This window comes from Ananas comosus, linkage group 13, assembly GCF_001540865.1.
Source record: "Ananas comosus cultivar F153 linkage group 13, ASM154086v1, whole genome shotgun sequence".
In the NCBI taxonomy this organism is placed as follows: domain Eukaryota; kingdom Viridiplantae; phylum Streptophyta; class Magnoliopsida; order Poales; family Bromeliaceae; genus Ananas; species Ananas comosus.
Window position 1 is genome coordinate 11,648,841 of NC_033633.1, and position 17,152 is coordinate 11,665,992.

At 37.6% G+C, this 17,152-nt stretch overlaps 3 protein-coding genes, 1 long non-coding RNA gene and 1 other non-coding gene across 7 annotated transcripts; 4 read left to right on the plus strand and 1 right to left on the minus strand.

Moving 5' to 3' along the window:
• LOC109719575 lies at nt 1,875-6,248 on the minus strand. Its single transcript, XR_002218740.1, has 3 exons — nt 4,190-6,248; nt 2,860-2,967; nt 1,875-2,491 (listed from the first exon to the last, which is right to left on the minus strand). It is a non-coding gene; the product is annotated as an uncharacterized LOC109719575 (long non-coding RNA).
• Nucleotides 6,172-6,243, plus strand: TRNAQ-UUG. Its single transcript has one exon. It is a non-coding gene; the product is annotated as a tRNA-Gln (tRNA).
• LOC109719302 (dehydration-responsive element-binding protein 2E-like) lies at nt 6,774-7,610 on the plus strand. The gene has a single exon (XM_020245875.1). The coding sequence runs from the start codon at nt 6,774-6,776 to the stop codon at nt 7,608-7,610; it is 837 nt and encodes a 278-aa protein (XP_020101464.1).
• Nucleotides 8,880-11,815, plus strand: LOC109719653. Of its 3 annotated transcripts, XM_020246436.1 has the most exons (3): nt 8,880-9,232; nt 9,331-9,585; nt 10,772-11,815. In XM_020246436.1, exon 3 carries the CDS (start codon nt 10,792-10,794, stop codon nt 11,458-11,460), a length of 669 nt encoding a protein of 222 aa, XP_020102025.1. In that variant the 5' UTR covers nt 8,880-9,232; nt 9,331-9,585; nt 10,772-10,791; the 3' UTR covers nt 11,461-11,815. The 3 variants fall into 3 exon arrangements, with proteins under 3 accessions (XP_020102025.1, XP_020102023.1, XP_020102024.1); XM_020246434.1 differs by lacking the exon at nt 9,331-9,585 and having other exon boundaries at nt 8,888-9,232; XM_020246435.1 differs by lacking the exons at nt 8,880-9,232; nt 9,331-9,585 and adding an exon at nt 9,598-10,611.
• LOC109719437 (transmembrane protein 184B-like) lies at nt 12,996-17,134 on the plus strand. Its single transcript, XM_020246123.1, has 6 exons — nt 12,996-13,664; nt 14,581-14,654; nt 15,505-15,654; nt 15,786-16,071; nt 16,222-16,455; nt 16,549-17,134. Exons 1-6 carry the CDS (start codon nt 13,518-13,520, stop codon nt 16,921-16,923), a joined length of 1,266 nt encoding a protein of 421 aa, XP_020101712.1. The 5' UTR covers nt 12,996-13,517; the 3' UTR covers nt 16,924-17,134.

A 17,152-nucleotide genomic window follows, 5' to 3' on the forward strand; every position in this document is an offset into this window, starting at 1 on the left:
ATATATATATATATATATATATATATATATATATATATATATATATATATATATATATATATATATATATATATATTTGATAACAAAAAAATTAATATTTATTATCAATTTTTTGACGATTAGATGCTAAGGTTTAATAAGGTTGATGAAAGAGGAATAATCAAAATGTTAAAAATTAATAATTAATACTATTTATATATTATCAAGATTGTATTAGCTCAATTTTTTCTCTCTCTATATAGAGTTGACCGGAAATACTATTAATAGTATTTTGGCTCTTTTGCTATCAATTTTTGAGCCGTTAGATTTACACTTTAATTAATTCCATCTTTTAATTAGATCATATTATTCAACCAACCACCCACTCAACCCTAGAAGAACTACCACTAAATCCTAGGCGGACTTTCAAAAAAGTTAAAATTTGGATAGTATAAGAGCTCAAATACTATTAATAGTATTCCAACCCAATTATATATATATATATAGTTGAGCTAGAATACTCATCAAAAGCACCAAGGAGTTGGTGCTTTTGAGTTTTTAGCCATGGGATGAAAATATGTAGGGTTGAGATGATGGTGGTAGATGGAATAGTGTTTGATCCAAAGGCTATTAGTAATCAAGAAGTAGATCGAAGGGCTAGAAACTTAGAAGCACCAAGGAAATGATGCTTTTAAAAGTATTCTAGCTCAATTATATATATATATATATATATATATATATATATATATATATATATATATAAATGTACTAAAATATACTTTTAGAAGTATCACTCCCTTGGTGCTATTAGGTTTTTAATTTTTGGATCTACTCCTTAATTACTAATAGCTCTTGGATGAAATACTATTCTACCTGCCACCATCATCCCAACTTACATTTCTCCATCCAAGAGTTAAAAACCAGCCTCTTTGTGTTTTGAGAGTATTCTAGCTCAACTATTTTTATATTATATATATATATTATATATATAAAATATATATATATATATATATATATAAAAGATAAATTTATGGCTAACATTAATATAGCTGGGTACCTACTTGGTGCTTAATGATTAACATCATGGATCACGCTTCAATTTGATTTTTCTAGGCTTAAAGGGGCACCACGTTGTTCATATGGTTGGCCACATGATTCACCAGTACAAGTTAGTTGACTCAGCCTTAGGATACATTCTCTAAACCCAAAAAACAAAAAACAGAAAAAACAAAGAGAAATAAAAAAAGAAAAGCGTTGGCTCACCAAGATGAACGTACTCTGGTCAGTTAGTGGTAGAACACGCCATCAAAGCATCCACACATTCTCGGCTGCAACTAAGGCATGGTATCGTACTGCTGCTATAAGCAATAAAACCGCACGTAATTAATAATGTCTAAAAGGGACCAACCATCTCCCTGTTTAATGATTTGTATTTACGGTCCCAAATTTAAAATCTAATTATTTTATATTTTAATTAAATTTAGTTTTAAATAAAATAAATAAAATAATTACATGCTATGATCCTCTCTCAATTTTTTTTTAAAAAAAGAAAAGAAAAGAAAAACGTGGGCTGCTGAACTGGGGCCAAGTATCATAAAGTATCATTCTACAGCAGTTTAAGCTGCTGAACGAAATAGAGAATGAGCTTCCACTAAACTATTTTTAAGTCAAAGGTCCTAGTCGAAAACTAAGGAAGATGTTGCATCATCCCAACGCCATAATGATGTCACAATTGTAAGCTATAAAGCACTATTTTACGTAAGATAAATATTAACAATTTTGGTTGTGGGTCTCAATCCTATCACTATTGTGAGTTTGTGACTGCTTATTCCTATTTCAAACTAAAACCCCACATCACATTGGAGAGCTCACCCCACCATATTTCTTCTTTTTTTTTTTGAGAAAAGGTAGCACGCTACCTGCTTTATTCATTGAATGTATGAACTAGGCTACAGGATTGAGGCAACCAGGGCCTCAAGAAAAGAAACAACAATTAAAAAAAAAAAAAAAAAAACTTTAGAACAACAGAACTTTAGAAGCTGCTAAATGATTCGGTCGTATGAGGGGTTCCCAGAACTTCAGAAGCTGCTTAATTCTTTGTACAACCAAAATAGGGTCAACATGAATATTTCAAAAAATCATATCGTTCCTTACCTTCCAAATCGTCCACCAGCAAGCGACCAATTCAGGTACGCTATTCTGCTTATTATGCGCCCCTTTCTTGGCCAACCACCTATCCCAGACGTAACGTACGTCTTCTCCTAACTCTCCAGCCTGAACTCCCTCCCTAATCATCACCATATAGAATTTGGTAAAGACGCATTGAGAGAATAGGTGGTCCACTGTCTCCTCGTATACCCTGCACAGCACGCAGACTGAGTCTCCAGTCCAGCCTTTCTTCACGAGGTCATCAGCTGTAAGAGGTCTCTTTTTAAGGACTAGCCAACAGAACACTTTGACCTTAAGGGAGATTTGGAGCCTCCAAATCTTGGATATATGTTCTGCAACTACTCTGCATATATAAACCCTCCCTAAGTAAAGGGAAAAGAAACATGTTGTGTCCTCATAATTAAGCATTATTCATTTAATTAGATCTTTTGAACATTTTGATTCTCATGATTAAAAAAAAGGCAAATGGGTTAAATACAAACTCTTCAAATCAGCAGTAAAATCCACATAGAAAATGTTCTCCGCAAACTAAATTATATATAGTTGAACACTACTTTAGCCCCCTTCAAGAAGAGATTTTGAATAGCTGGAACCCTTGTTCTATGCCACCACTCACTCTAATGTGATCTTCAAGTTTACACAAACTATTTAATCTTTTCTACTTGCAGATTCCTCATCATAGATAGAAGACAACAAAGCAGAAAAGATTACCCAGATTCTTGACAACTCTCCGTATATTTAATTTTGCTTTCTGTCGCGCGATCATTACTATATTAAGTTGCTCGTCAAAGCCCTTGAATCACCAATCAAAACGAGATCCTAGTGAGGAGAAAATATTATACATGTCAACATACATAAGGCAAATAATTGGTGATTAAACAAAAATGCACATGTACCTCCATTTTCATTAATCCAAGTTGTCAAAGACAATTAATGCAAAAGAAATTTATATTGTATGTGGATGAAACAAATCATCTGCTAGCTTACGCATAATGTAAAACACATGCTACATGCTAGTTGAACTAAAGTACGGAAGAAAGGGATGCAAATGTAATGATTGTGCATAAACAATTAAGTTTAACAGGCATTAGGCTAACAACTAGCTTAGCGAGGCCGCTAACATTGCAAGCACCCTAAAAACAAGTTAGATACTTTTAAGATCTGACTAACTGGGGGCCGGGGTGTTTAATGTTTCACACCCACTCTATTGTTAAGTAGGGCCTGTTCCATATCATATTGATTTAGCGTGGAGAGTAGTTGTTCTTCCAGGCCTACAGAGAAATGGCCATAAATGGCCTATTACTTTCACAAAATTATGGAGAGAGGCCACTTGCTGATTAGACATGAGCAAAATCGCACCACCAACTTTAACAATGTTATTTTCTACTTTTCTGAAGCCTATACAGGCTATCAGTTGTTATAAAGCAATTTAACAAACAAAAGGCGAATGCCTTCTCCAAAAAAGGAAAACAAAAAAAAAAGTGGGTAAGAACTTCTCCAATCATCTGCATACAAAAGTTTCAAATAGTAATTACACAAGTGGATGAGACTCATGCATACATGTTATGAAATGCTGTTTTTGCATATATTGTCATAACCTAGCAGGAAATGTTTGCAGCAAGATCCTTTTGAAGTGAAAAACAGGGTGAAATGTAACTTTTTCTAAATACTCTCTCAGAGTAGCTATTTGAAATGATGTCTTATTTATGCTAATAGTCTTTGCTATCTATTACTGCTTCAAGCTAAAAATATGTTTCCTAGGATTCATGTGACCGTTTAACGAATTAATGCAAAAAGACATGTAAATCAGAGAGAATAATACCCCCTTGACAAGAAGTATTTTATGATGTTTAGTTACCATTCCCATTCAATGCTTGAGCATTCCAAATGAATAATCATGATTAGGAAGCATTAATGCTGAATATTAGCTTATTGAAGCAACTTGCACGAGTCTTTATTGTGCAAGTATGATACAATTATGTAATCTCTACCAAATTTTGTAAAATGAGCTAATCAATGTACTGTGATTGTAGAGTATTACTATGGCAAGAAGAAAATCAGAGTAGCTAGCAAAGACTAGCTCCAGCTCATTTCCAAATAAACTCCACAGAGAGTGTTCAACTAACAGAAAACAACAGGCAGTTTCTGTGGGTTCTCCAGGACACAGGCCATGAAGTGGAGGTTGTTAACATGATGACCTCAGTGGTAGTTCAGCTCTCAACATAGCAGTTCAGGAACCAATGTCAACCAAAAATTTACAGTTAGCCATTTAATCAGCATCAGTTGGAAGGTGACGTTCTAAATCATCTCATTAACAAAAGGTCACAATCAGTAATTACAAGATTAAGCAGAGTATAAGAAAATCGCAAGACTTCGGCACAAAAATTGAATAAGATAGTGTTAAAATGTTCCCTAGTTTATGAGGAGAGAATATGAAGACCACCACACAAAAAAAAGAGATAGAGTATGAAGAAAAGATCATAGCAAGAGATTATTTCTTATAGGCATAAGAGTATATAGCAAGAGACAATTTCATAAAAGCTGCATTTGCCTTGCTTGGGATAATCATAACATACTTCCAACACTACAAGAAAAAGAAAAGGGAGAAATACAAGATAAACCTCATTTAACAGTTCCCTTCATGCCTTCCTTAAATCTGATGATTGCGTAAGGATTGATGGGATTCGAATTTAAAAGAGAAATCGCATTAACCCATATTAAGTCTCTCATCAGCTAATTAAAAGATAATTTATACGATTACAAGTACATACCTATATCAAAATATTTAGGTCTCTATTCAACTGATAGATCTTGCTATCTAAAAGGCCTTACGAATAGTACTGAAAAATAGAAATGCATTGTGGTTTATTAACAAAGCGAATGCAGCATCAAAAGACATCGGATATCAGCATTTCCCTTCAATGATTCATCCAGGATAGATTTCACATTTCTTTTCTTTTCTTATCTTTTCAAAGATACCATTCATCACTGAATAACAAAGAGCTTACCGTCATAGTTTAGTAATAGAAAAATGCTATTTGTACAGTGGCCATATGGTTAATTTGATTTGCAATATGTATACTGAATACAGGGCTAAATGTTAAATTATATGAAATAATCATTGTTCTCCAATATGTATAATCAACACTCTCACTAGGCTCGAGTCTTTTTAACCGGCTCAAGACATGGACATGAATTAAATTGGAGAAAATTAAATTAAGTCAGGAGCCTGGCGCAACTCGGCCTCAAAATCTCCTGCTCTGATACCATATTAGACTATATAAAACAATCATTGTTCGCCAATAGCTTAAGCTGTCAGAGAAAGGTGATTTTAATATTTATATTCAACACTTATCTTGCATCATTTCCTGTTAGATTGATCGATCAGCTAAAAAAACCACTCAGTTATCCTTTTTCCTGATGCACTGTTTGCCTGTTTGTTTACACCAAACATTGCCCAATTATCTTAACTAGTTTTTCACCTCATTGCCTAAAATCCTGCTACTCTCAAGATACCACAACAATATTTGCTTCATTTATTACAAAAGTTCCAGCGAGCAGCAGTCACTAACAAAGGGCTCTTATTAACTCTGTTGGCAGCAAAAAACAGTAATAAATTTTTCAGGATACATTATGCATACAAAAATCTCCAAGATGTTCATCTCAACCAAGAAGATTACCAAACTATTTATGACAAGATCTCCAGATTTTAGAAGCAATTAGAGACACACTGGTCACGATGATTGCCAATTACTCTGTACAAACCTCATAGAGAGACACTAATAAATTGGTACTAAATCAATTTGTAGATGAGTAAAGGATGCATATATGTACATATAGGAATGCATTGAGGCGAAAATATAAGGGGCTTAAGAAGAGAAGCAGAGCGATTACTCAGTTTCCTCCAGGCCACCGGTGACGGCGGAGTGCTTATGTTGAGGGATTACTCAGTTTTCGCCCTTATTAAGGCGAGAGAGAAAGTGAAACTTTTATTAGGGTTTTAGCAGAAACAATATCATAACAGGTTCTATGGTGTAGTGGTTAGCACTTTGGACTTTGAATCCAGCGACCTGGGTTCGACTCCCGGTAGGACCTTCTTTTTTTTTTTGAGATTGGATGCCAGATTTATATTCAAATTTTGAATATATAAGTAGTATTGCTAATTTAAAAAAAGAGCAAGCCGCGCAAATCCTTCTATTTTTTTTGTTTAGGTATTAGGCCAAATAGTGTACCCTTTTTTAAAAATTGTGGATAAAACTCTAAATTACAACTTTTCGTGGCTAAAACTTTAAAATTTAGCTAAATTTTGAGATTGGATGCCAGATTTATATTCAAATTTTGAATATATAAGTAGTATTGCTAATTTAAAAAAAGAGCAAGCCGCGCAAATCCTTCTTCGCTTTCTCCGTTTATAAGTAGACATATGTAGATACGTGGTATATATGTCGATCTATTAATTGTTATAAGATGCGAGCTGGACGGAGGCTATATAATAAATTAGTCCGTAAACAATTAATTTCCCGCCGGCCTCGGCCGGCCGATTGCGACGCGCAACGTCTAGCGGGCAGCAGTTGGTGATCTACCGATCGACCGGCACGCATGCATATTTTAGTACTGCTCGCGTCATGGCAGGGCCGACGGAAGGGGAGAAGGCGGCGGCCACGAGGGCGCCTCCTCCGAAGAAATTCATCGGGGTGCGGCAGAGGCCGTCGGGGCGGTGGGTGGCCGAGATCAAGGACTCGTCCCAGAAGGTCCGGCTGTGGCTGGGCACGTTCGACACCCCCGAGGACGCCGCACGGGCGTATGACGACGCCGCGCGCAGCCTGCGGGGCGCCAACGCACGCACCAACTTCGGCTCCTCCTCGTCGTCGTCGTCGTCGTCTTCGTCGACATCCGGCGGTGGCCGAGTAGCGGAGGAGGACCTGCCGCCGTTCTCGTTTGAGGACGGAGCGGATGCGGATGCGGATGCGGAGGCCGAGGCCGAGGACCTTATCGACTTGCTGAAGGCAAAGCTGCTCGAGGGGAGGACTGCGTCGAGGCAGCTGCCGTCTCAACAGGGGGAAATATCGGGCCGCGGGGCCCACCAGCGGCCGCCAGGGTTGCCCTGCTGGTGGCCTTCTGCTGCATCTGCATCTGCACCTGCATCTGCGTCTGCTTCTTGTAATTCTACTGATGGGCAGAATACTAAAAGCACTGGTGTCCGTCCGCTGTCGGGCTTGGAGAAGCGCTTATTGTCGTCATCTGGAGTTGCGAAACATAGTAGTAGTAGTAGCAGTACTCGTGATTACAGCACTGGTGATTACAGCTGGATCACCGGAAATCGGAGCGCATTAAGTTCGAGTGCTCTGCAACCGACACTGCACGGTCGGTCCTCCTCCGACGGCTCGGCCATCTCTTTCCAAGAGGCTGCTGCTGGCTCTTTCGCAAGCAGCGATGGGGCTAAGCGCCCCAGGCTCGACTGACTGACTGATCATCATGTTGGCAGCAGTGCAATGCAACGCGACTCCTTTCAAGATGGCAGCAGGAGATGGATTTAAAGAATCATCCCTTTGCACGCTACTGATGCGAGTAGTATTATATCCACGACTTCTTGTTGGTATCTACCTACTTTTTGTCATAGTTAATTGTAGGTTTAAACCTATCCCTTTCGGATTAATGTGTAACAAAATTTTAGTTCGACGCATATACAAATAAATATTGTATGCAATAATAACTTACATATTCGATACGATTACGTTTTTATGTGGTTGAAAGTTTAGAGTTCAGAATAATTTATTTAAATTAACTTCTTCTACTAATGCACACTATAAAAATAAAACTAAAAATTTTAGCTGCGTTTGGTACCTAAGATATCTTCCAATTTATAACCAAACGATAGAAGAATAGGACGGTTCTGAAACAACTCGTTAAAAATTATTCCTAGAAGATCTGAAAACAATTTTGTTCTTCTCTTTATTTTATTAAATAAATAGATATACAAATAAATATATTAATACAAATATTATTTTTATGATAATATATTTATACTTAAATTTTATTATATAATATAAATTAATTAAATTTGATGTATTATTTATTTTATTAAGTTTTATCATTTATATATTAATATTTAATTATTTTATTTTATATTAAGTATTATATATATATACTTATTTTGTCGTGTATTTTATTTTTTAAAAAATTTGTATTGAAATTTATACTATTATTAATTAAAATTAAAATAAATTATAAATTATAAATATTATATTATAAATTACTATAAGAAATAATTTTATATAAAATATACTAATATAAATTAATTATTTTATTTTTAAAAATATGTTTAGACATTGTCCTACACTTTTTATCTAAGAGCTTTAAGAATATTCTTTAGAATATTTTCGAATACATTCAAATATAAATTTATAATTATTTTATTTTATATCAAAATATCTCCTGTTCTTAGAATTTTTGTTGTTCCCTAATAGAGAAATTTGGTTTTCCAACTAAACGACAGAAGATTGTTGATTTGTATTAGAATTTTGAAATATTTTCTCACATCATGATTAGCCGTGCGTGCAAAATAAAAAAAAAGTAATCAATCACCATCCGACCTGTCACAATTTTTATTGATTAATAAAGGGGTGGGGGGCGTTTTATCTTAACTCGTACTTAATGGGCGAGCACACCTGTCGCGGTCCAATCCGAGCCCGAGTCAGGGTCTGAATAACGAACGGACGCAATCCAACTCCGTTGCCGTGCTCAATCATCATCATCATCATCATCATCATCATCATCGATCGCCTCTTTTTTATATTATATGCGTTATTATTCGGTTACTCCCCCGACCCCACCTCCGCTGCTTCGCGATTAAGCAAGTGCACTTCTCCTCTTCCTCCTCGTTCGCGTGGCGTTGCGGAGGAGAGGAGGGAATCGGAAACCCTGGAAAGAGGCGATTGCGTAGGATAAGAACTGGGCGCGGGGGAAAGTAGGGTGGGTGGTGATCTGCGGATGGGGGTTTTGTCGAACAAGATCGAGAGGGACGAGCTCAAGCCAGGGGATCACATCTATTCCTGGAGGGCCGCTTATGTCTACGCCCATCACGGTACTTTATTTATACATGTATTTTGTCCGTGCAGTGATCTTATTGTTCGATTGCGTTTTTGTTATTGCATCGCTCACCAAATTAAGCTATTGCTGCAGTGAAGAGAGTTTGGTAGGGTTGGTTTGAAATGCTGAATCTAAACAGGAATGCTGTCTATGTTTTCCCTGCTGCGCTCTTTGCTGCCTTCGAAGCGAAGAGAAAATAGGTGTTGTGGGGTGGTTGAGAGGCATATTTCAAGTATAATTATATGTGGGTGCGCATTTGATTTTATCTGGCTGCTGCTATTGGAAGAGGCAACAGCACACTTTTAGTTAATCAGCTGCTATTTAAAGACCCTTTCTGTGAAAATACAAGTAAAGGATTAGAATGTTTATATCCTATTAATGTTGCATTATAATTTTGACAAGTTTTAAAGTAATTAAGAATTGCTTTGAAAAGATTCAATTATCCTTTTATTTTAGGCGTAATTCCATGTCTTCATCTGAAAAAGTGAAGAGCAATAACTTAGGTACAGGGGTTGAGTTAAATTTACTAATATTTACAATCTTGTTTTTTGAAAGAAAATGAGGTTAAATATCCCTGCATGGTGCCAATTCCTTTTTGCTTCCTCATAAATTCTAAACCTGTTTAGTAATTGTAGACATGGACACTACTTTGTGGTCTATTTTTGCTGGACAATAGGCAATTAACAAGATTAAGCCATAAAGGGATTTTTGTTGCTGTGCAATTTCTTTCGATCAGAACTACTATCGTCAGCGCAAGTTGTGTGTATTCTCTAGAAAGTGTCCCTTTAGGCTATCTTCGGTTTCTTTTTTCATGAACTAATACCTCTATCTTCAGTTTGCTTTGTTAAGTACGTCACAGCCATTTTATCCTAAAGACATGCTATTAGTTGGCTATTTTTATCAGTTCTTATGCCTAGATTATTGTAAATCTGCTAACTTTATTTATTGATCCTTGTCTTTTTGCTTGTGCAGTACTACTTATATTAGACTTCAGAACTTGGATAAACCCTACATCATTTAGGCGTCCTAAACAATTTCCAAATCTGGTTATGGAGCATCATTTTTGTCATGAGAGAAGAGTTCATTTTGATACCACTAGCTTGAGAAGTAAAACCACGAATATATCTCTGTTGCCTAATTTTATGTGAGGTGATATTGGTTGTGTATCTTTGTCCTTTTGTTCTTTCTAGTTAGCAGAGCAACTTGTTCTGTGGTTGTCTTGTCAAATTATCTTTTGCCTGCGATATTGTTCCCTGCCTTTCCATTAAGTTCATAGGTTTCTTTCTGCTAACTAACCTCCAAAAGCATGTCTGTAGTCTTTTCTAAATAATACTTCTTCTAGTTGGAACAATGGATCTTTCTTCGTATGTCATGGTAGGTCAAATTCTTTCCTATTTGACTCTTGAGTTGTTCATTGTATCTTGCTGCTAATTTAAATTCTTTAGCATCTAAGGGCGAATACAAAATTTCTTACTTGGTTTAGTTTCTCGGACTTTCCGTAGGATTAAATGTTGCGTTTCTTCTATTCTATCAGGGATATATGTTGGAGATGGTATGGTAATTCATTTCACTAGAGCAGCTGGGCATGAAATCGGGACAGGAACTTTCCTAGATCGCATTATTTTCAGCTCCTCCCCGTCAAATGCAAATACCACTTGCGAGAGATGCGGCGATCATAGCGAGCAACAGGGAGTGATGATCTCCTGCCTTGATTGCTTCTTAGATGGCGGCAATCTGTATATCTTCAACTATTCAGTCTCTCCAGCTCTCTTCTTCGCCAAAGCTCGAGGAGGAACCTGTACTCTTGCTGCTTCTGACCCATCTGATGTTGTCATCCACCGTGCCAAGTATCTCCTTGATAATGGATTCGGCACGTACTGCTTATTCAAGAACAACTGCGAGGACTTTGCGATATATTGCAAGACCGGTCTACTTGTGGCGAGTACATTCAGTGTGGGAAGGAGCGGGCAGTTGGCTTCGCTGACGGCTGCGATCAGCGCAGTGGCGTCTTCGCCTCTTCGTTTCTTGACAACCAGTGCAAGTGGGCTGGCGTTGGTGACGAGTGGGATGTACTGCATTGGAAGATATGTGTCAGATATTGGAATTCGGCGTGACGTTGTTAAGATTCCTGTTGAGAGTCTGGTGATGCACGTAGTAATGGAGGAACCTGAAGCAGCAGCTGCTGCGGCAGGAGCAGCAGATGAGGCTGTGGAACGTAGCTAAAGTCCTGAAACAGACTTCGTGTTTTGGAAGGAGAACATTATATTGGCAAGGTTTGCATGTCACCGCATTTATATCACTGAAATACTCGTGGATTTGGAGAAAGATTTGGATAAGAGATTCCTCTAGCTGTATGTTTCTATGAAGAGCAATTCATGTAAGGCTGGGTTGGGTTCGTATCTTCTATGTTAATCCGCATAATTTGCCGCCTGATTTCTTGTTTGCTTTATTTGAACTTCCTTAAAGAGCTGGAAGTGAGTTGTAACCTTGCTTGCAGTGCACTGCATGCTTCAAATTCTATTATATGTGTCCAGTTGTTACAACTGCGACTTTAAATTGCACAGTTTGGTTATGAAAATGAAGTCTTACTAAATAATTATTATAAAACCGTAACAAACAGCTTCAGTTGCTTCACCTGAAGTCAATGATGGAATCTGCTTTGTCTGGTGGGGATATGGGAGAGATCATCTTTAGGATCAAGTGCTTTGACAGGGAGAGCTCGCCAGAATATGCTGGTTCTTTTTCTAAGCTAATTTCCGCCATTTTGCAGAAAGGTCCACATTTTTCCGTTTTTATGACTCTGGATCTTTTTGTGTTTTGGTAGAGTTGGCTAGAGTCTAAGTGGTGAAACCAAACAGAAATCAAGTGTTCTGTTTTCGCAAGAGCACCCTTGTTTAGATGACCATTCTTTTGCGTAAGAAAAGTATTGCCATTCTTGAGTTTCGTTTATGCTTCAAAACAGTGTTGCAATAGAAACTAGAAAGTCATTTTTTATCTTTATTGCAGTGTTCCGAGTTTGTTGTGGAGTTTTGTTGATTACGACCCAGAGGCTAACTTTAATGTTGTGTGGAAGCATCTACATTATTCAAAGCCTTATCAAACTTTTGGCCTGCGAATGAAGAGTAAGCAACTAGAAAGAAGTAAAAAATAAAAAAAGAAAAGGTAAACCAGTATCTGGAGACCCTCTCCATTCTTTTCTTTTTTCTTTTTCTTTTTCTTTTTTTTTTCTTTTTTTATGTTTTTGAGTCAACCCATACTTTACGGACACTTCTTTAGCTTTGTTTACTTTGATTGAGTTACTATTAGCTTAATAAACTTTGTTAAAAACTTAAAATTCTAATTATTTTTTAGTTGGAGGAAGTCACGAGATTCATCAAAAATGAACGATCATTGCAGTTAATTAAGCTATCAAATTTAATAAAATTCCCAACTTATCTGACTCAAACAGCTCAAAATTTAAACATATTACAGGTGTTAATAAAAAAAGTAGTTTGCAAGTCGATTTCCAATACAAGATGACACAAACAAATTTAATATTCATATGAACTGACCAGATTTATTAAATTTAACCAAAATTTGCCCAATTACAGCTAACCAAATTTGACAAATCTATCTAGTTGATCAAAATCTTGTCCAGTTGATATTTTGGCATGGCTTTTTTAGATTGTGGCGTCCTCCTTCCCACGACGAAAAAAAAAAAAAAAAAAAAAAAAAAAAAAAAAAAAATCTTCCTTATGATGTGTAAAGAGTGGTCCAACAAACAGAAACAGCACAGCACCCGTGTTTCTGTTGCTTCGCCGAAGTGCGGTGTTGTGGAATTTGCGTTTCCACTGCTCTTCTCATCATTCCCTCTCCTCTCTCTCTCTCTCTCTCTCTCTCTCTCTTCGTTCCTAATCTTTGTTCGATTTTGCCTCCTCCAAACCCTCTCTCCTCTCCTCTTTTTAGTGTTAAGAGACCCCCGCTTCTTCCTACTTCATCGTTCCCAAAATCGAATCTAGTTCCACACAAACCAAAAATTCCCCGATCAAATCCCCACCTCAATTACTTTTGAGCTCCCGCTTCCGCTGCTTCTTCCTCTCCCTCTTCATGCTCCTTCGAAAGAATACCAAGCGGGAGGCTTAATTTTAGGGTTTCCCGCTCCCCCTTCTTTCCTTATCTTTCTTAATTGGCTGATCATCTGAGTTTGGTGGTTTACTACTTGATGTAGTATTGCCGTATTGGGTGGGTGGGTAGGGGCCCTAGAGGGGTGGGTGTGCAATAAAAAGAATTAGTTAGTTCCCATGGCCTCTGTTCTCTTCGTGGCCGTCGCGCTGCCGTGCGCGGCCGGAGCCACAGTGCTGGCCATGCTCCACATCTACCGGCACCTCCAGAATTACACCGAGCCCACTTACCAGCGCCTCATCGTTCGCATCATCTTCATGGTCCCGGTAATCTAAGCACTTTTCAGAATGCCGTCATCACTGGATTCTATTTGAAATTGTTGTTCAAAATTGCCTGCTGTTCTCTCCTAGCTTGCTGATGCTGAGCAGACTAACCAATTCTTGATCTGAACAGACTAATAATAATCTGTTGCTCCTCATGCTTTCTGCCGATGAGCAAACGCAGTTTCAGTTGGCGTCGAAAAAGATCAAATATGACGCCGGGCGTAGAAAGTTCAAATACTGCACTGCAGATAGAAAAAAGAACATGAATGCTTGTAGGACTTACGCAATAGTCATCCAAATGTTTGATCAAAATCTCTTCCGTATTGCGTCATGCTCTGAAGTGTTGCATTTTGCCTTCATGAGAATTTAATTTAATGCACCTCGCGGTGAAAATTTATTAGGTTTGCCGCTTAGCCATTTTGATTAAGTATAAATGTTGTTATATCCAACTCTTATTTATGGTCTATGTAATCACTTGCTCTGGACATTTACATTGATAGTTCTGTTTCTCGTTCTAAATTACTATAATTTATTAGATGAGTATCTCTTCGTGAGACTTCTCTATTGTGAACATAATCATTTTCCCACACGTACTATTATAGCTTCGGGTGTAGCTATTAGCAAACGGCTATAAATATCTTGTCACATTGGTGTTCCCTCAGTTCTACCAGATATGCTTGCTTACAGATTCTGCATGCTTCGCTTACAACTCTGCTATTACACTGCGCATCTGCCGGTTCAATCTTTCATGCACAGTATATATGAATTTAGATTTTGCGAACATCATATTTTGTTTATTGTTACCTTGTGTACTATATTTTTTTGTGTGTTTGTGTGCGTGCATGGTGTGAGTGCGCGCATGTTCTCTTTTTCTATGTTGCTGTACAGCATCACAATCATGCCCTATTTGTTTTGGCAGGTCTATGCTGTGATGTCCTTTCTATCCCTTGTTCTGCGTGATCACTCGATTTACTTCAATTCAATCAGAGAAGTGTAAGTTTACTGTCCGTCAAGCAAATGTTGAAATTTTACTCCTAGTTTTTTGTTTTTGATTTTGCACTCAGGTTTCTTTAAATTTTCATGCCTCTTCTAGTTTGTATGTCATTTAGCATAGCTAGATTGAGTCGATACTGCAAAAAGCAGTATTATTAGTGTAAGTTATTAGCGTAAGTTGCTGTTGCGCGTTTTGATAAGGCCATGTGTTTGTATTGCTTGTGCATGTAGTATGTAAAGAACCTAGAAGGACCAATTTGGCAATAGCAGAAAGGGCTTTTAGCATTTGCTGCTAGAATGTTAGTCTCCTAACTTGCCAGGCTAGCCCCTGGGTGAAGCTCCCCTACGGATCAAGTCTATCTCACAGGATTTTGGATATTTGGGATTTTTATGTACTGTTTGGTGCAGAGTCTATATGTGGAGGCAAAACAATTTTGTCCAATGTTGGCAGGAAACAAAATATTTGTTGCACATTGGTTAATTCTAGGCTTTTCTGTAGCTTGAACCTGATGTCTCGTAAAACTTAATACATGTTTTCCATAGACAAGTGAAAATAGTGTACAGGAATACATACTTTGGCCACAATTTCTTTCCATTTAATAGTAAAGTCGAGAACAATGCTTACTTTGCTCTTCTTAAATCTTTAGCAAATGTTTGCAACATTGACTGTGGCTTTCCATTTCCTGCAAATGTGAGAATCTTAGTTGTCCACATGTTCATTGGCTATGTGCCCTGTGCATACTTGAAATAGATGTTTATGGAAATATCCAGAAAGAATGTCAAAAAAAATCTTTTAAAGTCTCTTGGAAGCTTGATCAGAATTTTGAGTTGATGTGCTACAATGTTTCAGTTATGATGCTTGGGTCATCTATAATTTTCTTTCACTCTGCTTGGCATGGGTGGGAGGTCCAGGTGCTGTAGTATTGAGTTTGAGTGGCCGAGTTCTGAAGCCATCATGGGTGCTGATGACATGCTGTTTCCCTGCTTTCCCTCTTGATGGGTGCGTAACAAGTCCATAAAGCCACCTTCATCCTGTATGATGTTTAGCTTACAAGATTGCTACATATTAGATTAATATGAGTTGAGATTTTCTGAAGCAGTTGTTTCTGATAAAATCGTTTGCTTGAACAGGCGTTTCATTAGGAGATGCAAGCAAGGGTGTCTCCAATTTGTGATTCTTAAGCCTATTTTGGTTGTGATTACCTTCATACTATATGCAAAAGGAAAATATGAGGATGGGAACTTTAGCGTGAACCAAGCCTATCTTTATATCACAATCATCTATACAATATCCTATTCGGTTGCATTGTACGCTCTTGCTTTGTTCTATGCGGCATGTAGAGATCTGCTTCGACCATTCAACCCGGTCCCCAAGTTTATAATTATCAAATCAGTTGTTTTTCTCACGTATTGGCAGGTATTCTTCCCCTCATAGTCTTCTTTCATACTGGGTTCAGCCCTCAGCTCTCTGACTGTTTGCTTACATAGGGAGAGCTATCGGTAGTCGTAAATCAAAGTATTCTGGAATCTTTATGTTAGAAAAAGTTTAAACCTATATATTCTACAGGGTGTTCTGGTTTTCCTAGCAGCCAAGTCTGGATTTGTGAAGAATGCTGGAGAGGCTGCTGATTTTCAGAACTTCGTGCTGTGCATTGAGATGCTTGCAGCAGCTGTTGGGCACTTGTTTGCTTTCCCTTACAAGGAGTATGCAGGTGCTAATATAGGTGGCTCTCGCGATCTTAGGAGAAGCCTCGCTCATGCTTTAAATTTGAATGATTTCTATCATGACACTGTTCATCAGGTGATCAAACTCAGTAGACTGTTGCAACTTCGTATATTTACGTAATTTGACTAAAACATGCATACATTTCTGACGAGAACTATTTGTGAACAGTTTGCCCCTACTTATCATGATTACGTACTTTACAATAATGGTGAGGGTGATGACGGAGCAAGGAAATACCGATCGCGCACTTTTGTGCCCACCGGACAGGAAATGGATGCCGTGAGAAGGAACAAACACGTGTGCACCGGCAGAGCCGACAATGCGGAATTATCTAACATCCCTTTGAGCAGTACGTCGCCAAACCAGTCGGATCGGGAAGCAATTAAATCCTCTTTGCTCAAGGAAAATGCTGCTGCTTCAGCACGCCCATATGATCTATCTATCTTGAGCGACATAGATCTGTCCAAGTATCCGGCTGAGGTCCCTGCTGTTGCTGATTCAAGCAAACAATTACCTTTAAATGCACGAGGAACACTTTTGTAGGCAAAATTGAAGCTCTGAAACAGTTGAAGCTCAGAAACAGTTGAACTGGGAAATTGTGTATTTTACTTGATTTACTATGAGCTTCGATGCTTCATATGCTGCTCAAATGTTACAGTATTCACAGGTTCAGAGTGGTTGACAATCATTCTACTACACATCAATTATATTCCTCTTTTCATTCTTTCAATGAATCAGCTAGAAAATTTTTTTATGTACTCTTTTTTCGTTC

Excerpts from the sequence above, each read along its gene's own strand:
- LOC109719302 (XM_020245875.1), top strand. The coding sequence starts at position 6,774 with ATGGCAGGGCCGACGGAAGGGGAGAAGGCGGCGGCCACGAGGGCGCCT.
- LOC109719653 (XM_020246434.1), top strand. The coding sequence starts at position 9,139 with ATGGGGGTTTTGTCGAACAAGATCGAGAGGGACGAGCTCAAGCCAGGG. Across the intron at positions 9,233-10,771 it reads TTATGTCTACGCCCATCACG|GGATATATGTTGGAGATGGT; the intron begins GTACTTTATTTA and ends CTATTCTATCAG.
- LOC109719437 (XM_020246123.1), top strand. The coding sequence starts at position 13,518 with ATGGCCTCTGTTCTCTTCGTGGCCGTCGCGCTGCCGTGCGCGGCCGGA. Across the intron at positions 13,665-14,580 it reads GCATCATCTTCATGGTCCCG|GTCTATGCTGTGATGTCCTT; the intron begins GTAATCTAAGCA and ends TTGTTTTGGCAG. Across the intron at positions 16,456-16,548 it reads ATCATGACACTGTTCATCAG|TTTGCCCCTACTTATCATGA; the intron begins GTGATCAAACTC and ends ATTTGTGAACAG.